Here is a 7947-nt window from a genome sequence, read left to right as displayed (position 1 = left end):
GCTAAGCTAGAACCGCCTTTTAAATCAATACGTCTTTGCTGCTCTCTAACGTCTTGCTCAGCTTTCCTAATTACGCGATATTACGAGGAGTCGGTTGCCTTGCCATTTATATGTCACTTTTTGAATCAAATGGTACGACTGTAGCGACACGCATCCAATTTGACGTAAGAAAAAAATCATCCCCTGGCAGTTTCACATTTTTTGGAAATCAAAATACATTAGGCGCGCTAATAAATATGTAGTTGCGGTCACGATGCAGAAGCACGAGAACGAATCAGCTCTAAAATTATTCGGTTACTAAACCTGTGAAATTGTAATAGAAAATCGCAGAATCTTAATCGGAGCATATTTTTATGTGTACATATTATATTCTTTTGTACGTTGAATTCTCTCAAGTATTTCACATTCGAAAAAATTAGTTCGATTACACCCATCGTGCGCGAAAGTTCCTCAAATTGCATAGTCCCTAATACGGTGAAAAGCTTTAACAATTTTACCTTCATTCTGTCGTTCGTTTCCAATGAACGTCTGAAACAATCCACACACATATATATATATACATATTTGTTGGTAAAGTGAATGAACATGAATAAGGTAATATCACGTTGTTATTACGAAACAACTACTTTTCATTATAATACCTTTGTATTTTCTCATTTCGATAACCGTATTCGAAAATTCATGTTAGCTTTAATTGTATGTTTACATTTTCATAATTGTAGCCGATACGTCAAATTTATTATTTGTGTTGTGTAACCTATAACTTGTAAATAAAACTTCTTCTTTTGGTTGTAATTAAACGTAATTCGATGTATTGATTGTAAAAAATGCACAGATTATAACAGTCAAATTTGATTTGTATATTCTGTAGATTTAAGCAAGAACAGAATTTAATATAAACGTAAGTCTTTCAGAGCTTTGGTGAAAAGTTGTGACAAAAATGTAGTTGTAAGAATGGATGAGTACGATTTACATTTAATCCATCTGTTCGTTCCTTTATATTTTCTATTTTTGGTAAAGTTTGGCTGTTAAAATCTGGAAGAACTAATATATATTACTAATGGACTTATAATTGTTTTCTACTTTTCAGTGTTAACAGACTATAGCCAACTTTGGTATTTTTCTGCTGTCGATTAATTAAATAGAATTAATGGATAGTGAGAAGCAGAAAGATGAGATTATCGCGTTGGAAAGTATCTACAATGCAGAAGAGTTTTCTCATCATGAGGAGAACAGTCGTCACCAATGCAGTTTCAAGATATTTATAAATCTCCCGGTAGACTACTATGTTACGTACAAAGATAACAGGCTTACGGAGGAATCTCTGCAGAAGATCAATATATCTCATTTACCACCTTTGACGTTGCACGTTACCTTACCAGAAGATTATCCTTCAACGTCGCCACCGATAGTCACTTTGCATTCGTCTTGGTTAGGTTCCCAATCGTTAGCTGAATTATGTAAAAGATTAGATCAGCTGTGGGAGGAGAACAAGGGACAAGAAATTTTGTTTACATGGGTAGGCTTTTTACATGACGAAAGTTTAGAATTTTTAAATATGCAGGAGCATATCGATATGAGCAGTGCTTATACGTGTTACCAAGAGACTCTGGAGAAAGCGCAGAACGTTCAAAAGAATAAAGTCATAGACAGCATAGAAAATGAACACACTGTGGACAGTGCAAAGAGCAAACCGAAAACAGAAGTTCCCGCTCAATGTTTGAGCAAAAAGAATTTTATACATAAGGGCAATGACAAGAGAGCTAGTTTAAATGGCCCAATCGGGAAAAACCCTATTCAAGCATTAATCGATTATAATGACAAGCGCAATCAGATCGAGTTCGAGAGGAATTTCTATGCTTGTAAGATATGTTTTCTGGACAAGATGGGGAAACACTGTACACAATTTATGCCGTGCGCTCACGTATTTTGTAAAGATTGTATAACTGGTTACTTAGAAGCGAGAATCAAAGACGGAAACGTGCAAAATATTTGTTGTCCCGAAGAGAAGTGCACTTCCGAAGCATCTCCTGCTCAGGTAATCTGTTCTCTTCGTTATCCGCGAATGAAATTTTTATTATTATTACATGAAATTTATACAGTTACTTATTGTACTTGGAATGTTTAGATTAAAGATATGTTAAGTTCAGAGTTGTTCGCGAAGTATGATTCTCTGCTGTTAAATAGTACGTTGGATACTATGATGGACATAATGTACTGCCCACGACGCAATTGTCAATATCCAGTCAGTTGCGAACCGAACGAACAAATGGCGAACTGTCCAGTATGTAGATACGCGTTTTGCATTTTCTGTAAAATGGTGTATCATGGCATAGAACCATGCAAAATATATTCAGGTATGTTTCTACAAATTATGTAATGATTGAGGAGCCATTTCGATTATGAATCTGTGGAGTTTAATATTGTAGAATCTATAACTTGTCACCTGATAATTATTTGAAGCAAAAATATTGTGATAAACAAACAAATTTCTTCAAGGTCACATTACTCGAGGTTTCAAGGCCATCGATATTTTTTCATATATTTTCTAATGTTTGCGTTATCGTTATCAAGGTCACGTGAAAGTCATATAATCATCTATTTTTGATACCGTCATCAAGGTCATATGAAAGTCATATTATAGATCATTGTGCATGTATAAGTATCTTAGTTATACAAAAGTCATATTTAAAATTTTTATTATAGGCACCGATAAAAAAGTTAAGAATCATGACCTTCACTTTTTTCTTCGAAATTCCGAGCAACAGTAATGTCAATGAAATGTTGTTTAGACGTTAGCTTTCAAAGGGTGTCCATTTAATTTTGAACAACCTGTATATATTATTGTAGCTCAAACACATCAGTTAGTGACCGAGTATCAAGAAGCCTCTAACGATCGTAAACTTCAATTGGAGCAACGTTATGGTAAAAAGCAACTGCAAGTGTTGGTTGAAACCACGATGTCCGAGAACTGGATCAAGAGCAACAGTCAAAGATGTCCGAAATGCAATGTTCACATCGAGGTACAGCAACTTATTTATGCCCGTATAGTTAAAGCAGAGTTGGGCATTATTCAAATAACGAATGATTTATTCATATTAGTATAATTCATATTTTAGTATTCTCTCTGTATCTGTGAAAAAGATCTCTAGCGTAACTGTTAAAATTTTATCCCTAACACTGGGGTATCCCCCTTAGAACGGAGCAAAATGCAAGCACAGCAAAAGATTGCAACTTTCCTAATTTTTTTTATTTTTTTTTATGACACATTTTCCATTGTAATCGCTTCGTTTTACTGATTCAAATGATACCAAGCACGATATAATTACAATCATAATTACTTGTGTAGTCTTGTGATCTAATACGTTCGGAAAACTACAAAGAACGTAGTACCTCTTTTAGGGTGCGTATCCGTTTGAGAGTAAAACTGTCGCGAGTTACTTTCGAGAATCAAATTCGTCAGTGTTTTATTTTGCACGAAACGAATAGCTCTCTCCGATAGCACTCTTAAATTCGTGCGAAATAAAACACTGACGAATTTGATTCTCGAAAGTAACTCGCGACAGTTTTACTCTCAAATGGACACGCATCCTTATAACTGTGACTCTGAAGATACAAAGTTTTCACAATTGAAATAACTATCGTTATCATTATTTGAAATAACTTTGTTCCAAAACTGAGTTCAAGCACGCCGTTTGTGATACATTTAACTTATTCGTAGAAATCAACTGGGTGCAATAAGATGACATGCTGGCGATGCAACACATACTTCTGCTGGTTGTGCAGCACCATACTCGACCACTCGTCGCCGTACGAGCACTTTCGAAACGTGGATTCCAAGTGCTACAACTTGCTATATCAAGGAATAATAGACGATGATGACGAAGATGAAGAGGACCTTGACGAGTTCATTCATTTCTATCACGATATAGACATAGACGAAGACGAGTACGAAATAATTATATAATAACAAAAACCGCCTTCAAACGATGCATGTATATTTATCAAATTCATTGTATAAAATATAAAATTGAACTATATAAAATATTATATTTTATAAACCGCTTTCTCATACTGTGATATCTGTTACAAAAAAATCTTTCTGTAACATACTAATATTTCTGCGACAGACGAATTATAGGGACAATAACGAAGGTTCCGAATAAAGGATTGGTATTGTTTCTATTAAAGGACACACACACAAAGTGTTGCTGATAGAAATCAGATTCTTTATTGCAAAAAAAAAATTCTTGGTATCAAAATGCCAGTTTAGTATTCCTCGGCACCTTCTCCTTCACCTTCTGCGGAGTCCATACCGACCTCCTCGTAGTCTTTCTCGAGGGCAGCGAGATCCTCACGAGCCTCGGAGAACTCTCCTTCTTCCATACCTTCTCCAACGTACCAATGGACGAAGGCACGCTTGGCGTACATCAAGTCGAACTTGTGGTCAAGACGGGCCCAGGCTTCGGCGATGGCAGTGGTGTTCGACAACATGCAGACGGCACGTTGCACCTTGGCGAGGTCACCGCCTGGTACCACAGTCGGGGGCTGGTAGTTGATGCCAACCTTGAAACCAGTGGGGCACCAATCAACAAACTGAATGGTACGCTTGGTTTTGATGGTGGCAATCGCCGCGTTCACGTCCTTCGGCACGACATCGCCTCTGTAGAGCATGCAGCAGGCCATGTATTTGCCGTGCCGCGGATCGCACTTGACCATCTGGTTCGCTGGCTCGAAACAGGCGTTCGTAATCTCTGATACAGAGAGCTGCTCGTGATACGCCTTCTCCGCGGAGATGACCGGCGCGTAAGTTACCAACGGGAAGTGAATCCTCGGGTAGGGTACCAAGTTCGTTTGGAACTCTGTCAAGTCCACATTCAGGGCGCCGTCAAATCGTAGAGAAGCGGTGATGGAGGATACAATTTGGCCGATCAGTCTATTCAAGTTCGTGTAGGTGGGTCTCTCGATGTCCAAGTTACGACGGCAGATGTCGTAGATGGCCTCGTTGTCGACCATAAACGCGCAATCGGAATGTTCGAGGGTGGTGTGCGTCGTGAGAATCGAATTGTACGGCTCGACGACTGCTGTGGAGACTTGGGGTGCAGGGTAGATAGCGAATTCCAATTTCGATTTCTTGCCGTAGTCGACGGAAAGACGCTCCATCAAGAGGGAAGTGAACCCAGAGCCGGTACCTCCGCCGAACGAGTGGAAAATCAGAAAACCTTGCAGACCGGTACATTGGTCGGACAATTTACGGATTCGGTCCAACACGAGATCGACAATCTCCTTTCCAATTGTGTAGTGACCACGAGCGTAATTGTTCGCTGCGTCCTCTTTGCCGGTGATCAACTGTTCCGGGTGGAAGAGCTGGCGATACGTACCAGTACGTACTTCGTCTGAAAATTACAAGAAATTTTATTATAGTTTGAAAATTTTTATTACTAGTTCTAAATTTCAAAACTTTTACTTTGTACGAGAACGTATTTATTGAAAAATTAATACCATTTGTAACAAAAGAAAAACTTACCGACTACTGTAGGTTCCAAGTCAATGAACACTGCCCTGGGCACATGTTTCCCTGCACCAGTCTCGCTGAAGAAGGTGTTGAAACTGTCGTCACCCCCTCCAATAGTTTTGTCAGATGGCATCTGGCCATCAGGCTGGATGCCATGCTCCAGACAATACAATTCCCAGCAGGCATTACCGATCTGGACTCCAGCTTGTCCAACATGAACCGAGATACACTCACGCTGAAAATTATAAAATATATTTTAATATTACGAAAATTGATATGAATATATCGTTGTAAATAGATTGCAGATTTTTATAGAAAATAAAAAATTTGCAACAATTGCAATTTCGAAAAATTATTTTATATAACAACCGACACTTTAGTCAATGAATTAATTCGGAAAAGCACGTTCAAAAAATGTTAACAAAAAATACTTAGCGCCGGTATAAACGAAAAATGTTCAAATAGTATATTACAGACTTTAATATTATACGAAATTAATGATATTAAGAAACGAGAATGGAATCTAATGGAAGACCCGTTATTGTAAAACTCGAAGCCGAAAGCCGGCCGGTATTTGACCGTTACAAGATGGCTGCCCATGCCCTTGGCAACAAGACAACGCCTTTTTCAAGATTACTGGAAATATCGGTAAATAGACGAGAACTCACCATTTTGTGGTAGGTAAAGGTTCAAAATTCAGCAAAAACGAAGTAGAAACGGTCGTGAGACGTCGATAATTGGCTAAAGCAAGTAATGGAGCTTTCGCTAACACCTCCGTCCAAGAACCTGAATCGAATGTAACGCCGGCCGTTGGAACAGCTATTTATACCCTCGGTGAACGGCTTCGTCAGCGCGCTTCGATTGGTCACCGATGGCCTCATTCTCTCTCGCGATTGGTGTTCCCTCGACCGCAGTACCCACGGACGCCAGAACACACCGACCTTTTACGGAAAATATAGTCCCAGCAATGACGATATAATCAATTGTTTCATTAACTTTAACGGCAACATATTCATTCATCGACCTACGGGAAGTCAATGGGTAAACTTAATAAACGTTTAATTAGAGTAGCTCGTCGCGGAGCGAGAGAAATCTGCAGGGCTTTATGGATGGGAATTCAACAGTATGGGCGATGGTTTCTTCCATATTTGGATCGTGCATTTTGATTGGTGACTCATGTAATTCGTGTCTCCGTTCCATAACGGTTGATACGTTACAACAACGTTTTAGTTACAACAATCTTTTAAGTCTTGTTCTGTCGAAGGAATCATGGTATTGAAGGATGCATCTTTTCGTTTCTTAAGTCGCTTATCCTTGCTAACGACTTTCTATTCGGTTCTTATGCTATATATATTTTATACATCTGTCTCTGTTATGGCTATATATAGACTTCATAGGCATTTGGATATTCCGTTAAAATAGCAGTGCACATGCAGCTGAAATGGTAACGGCCGAGAGGATTTGCTGTTTCAAAATATATCCATGCATTTTCTAATTAACGTTCTATTATTATTGTAATTTTTATGAACATATATACACTACATAGTTTGTAAATGTAGACGGGTATATTTCCAGTTCCAGAGATTACAAAAAGAATTCGTTGAAACTAAAATTGTACTATAATTAGAATTAGGCATTAATCGATTATTGTGTTATTACTTTTGTAATTGATTACGAAAAGGAATCAGAGTAATAATTAATCGTTACTAGAACAATTTAGTAATCATGATTACTGGATTATTTAGCAATCGTAATCATTAATCATGATTTCATTAATCAGATTACTTTTTGCTCAAATTTGGGCTATAATATATTATTAAATTTTTTCGTTTATTTTTCATTTTATTTATTGTATATAATTATTTAATATTATTGTTTAATTAGTAATGATGTACATAGAATTTAAGGACTACCAGTTCAACGCACCCATGGGGTTTGCAATATCAAGTTTACATAGACCCGTCTCAGGTATTGATTTTCTCGCTATATACCGAGTGTTCTATAAGTTTGTCGCCGTAATAAAAGCGAGACTGGGATGTTCCTATCACACAGAAATTATATATCAGTTTCGCTGTAACTCAATTCTTATCATTAAAAGATATAGTAATTAGATTGTCAGTGATGATTGTTTGGGTAAGCTGTGGAGAGTAAAGGAGAGAAATGATATTTATACGAGGAATATATTTTCAAGAGCAACGCACGATCTTTTTACTGAATTCATTATACAATGAATTGAAGTTGATCTACTTCCTGCCCACGAGCACAAACCGTATCCGCTCTCTACTCTTGATTCTGCGATCTCACCTTACCACGGTTTCTGACCTCTTTACAGTATTTCATCTCCTGCAGTCTCGCACAAGATTTCCAAATATAACCCGGTCGTGATCAACGCAATACTGCTTTAACGAGACAAGTCCAAGAATTTTGTAAAC

The 7947-nt window shown here is 37.7% G+C and overlaps 2 protein-coding genes across 3 annotated transcripts; one reads left to right on the top strand and one right to left on the bottom strand.

Moving 5' to 3' along the window:
- The first annotated feature begins 82 nt into the window (after nucleotides 1-82).
- Nucleotides 83-4193, top strand: LOC143355662 (E3 ubiquitin-protein ligase RNF14). Of its 2 annotated transcripts, none has more exons than XM_076790702.1 (5): nucleotides 83-164; nucleotides 1091-2038; nucleotides 2129-2357; nucleotides 2851-3023; nucleotides 3722-4193. In XM_076790702.1, exons 2-5 carry the CDS (start codon nucleotides 1151-1153, stop codon nucleotides 3965-3967), a joined length of 1536 nt encoding a protein of 511 aa, XP_076646817.1. In that variant the 5' UTR covers nucleotides 83-164; nucleotides 1091-1150; the 3' UTR covers nucleotides 3968-4193. The 2 variants fall into 2 exon arrangements, with proteins under 2 accessions (XP_076646817.1, XP_076646816.1); XM_076790701.1 differs by lacking the exon at nucleotides 83-164 and adding an exon at nucleotides 200-594.
- Nucleotides 4194-4208: 15 nt separating this feature from the next.
- LOC143355663 (tubulin alpha-1 chain) lies at nucleotides 4209-6340 on the bottom strand. The gene is made up of 3 exons (XM_076790703.1): nucleotides 6184-6340; nucleotides 5528-5750; nucleotides 4209-5396 (listed from the first exon to the last, which is right to left on the bottom strand). The coding sequence occupies exons 1-3, from the start codon at nucleotides 6184-6186 to the stop codon at nucleotides 4270-4272; spliced, it is 1353 nt and encodes a 450-aa protein (XP_076646818.1). The 5' UTR covers nucleotides 6187-6340; the 3' UTR covers nucleotides 4209-4269.
- Between the last annotated feature and the right edge of the window lie 1607 nt (nucleotides 6341-7947).

Source organism: Halictus rubicundus, chromosome 7, assembly GCF_050948215.1.
Source record: "Halictus rubicundus isolate RS-2024b chromosome 7, iyHalRubi1_principal, whole genome shotgun sequence".
NCBI lineage: Eukaryota > Metazoa > Arthropoda > Insecta > Hymenoptera > Halictidae > Halictus > Halictus rubicundus.
Note: the sequence above shows the minus strand (reverse complement) of the source record. Positions and strands in the feature narration are given on the sequence as shown.

Bases quoted from the DNA above. Each gene is read 5' to 3' on its own strand.
- LOC143355663 (XM_076790703.1), bottom strand. The intron at 5,397-5,527 runs GTAAGTTTTTCT...TGTAATTTTCAG, and splicing joins CTTGGAACCTACAGTAGTCG to ACGAAGTACGTACTGGTACG.
- LOC143355662 (XM_076790702.1), top strand. From the start codon at position 1,151: ATGGATAGTGAGAAGCAGAAAGATGAGATTATCGCGTTGGAAAGTATC. The intron at 2,039-2,128 runs GTAATCTGTTCT...TGGAATGTTTAG, and splicing joins CCGAAGCATCTCCTGCTCAG to ATTAAAGATATGTTAAGTTC. The intron at 2,358-2,850 runs GTATGTTTCTAC...ATATTATTGTAG, and splicing joins ACCATGCAAAATATATTCAG to CTCAAACACATCAGTTAGTG.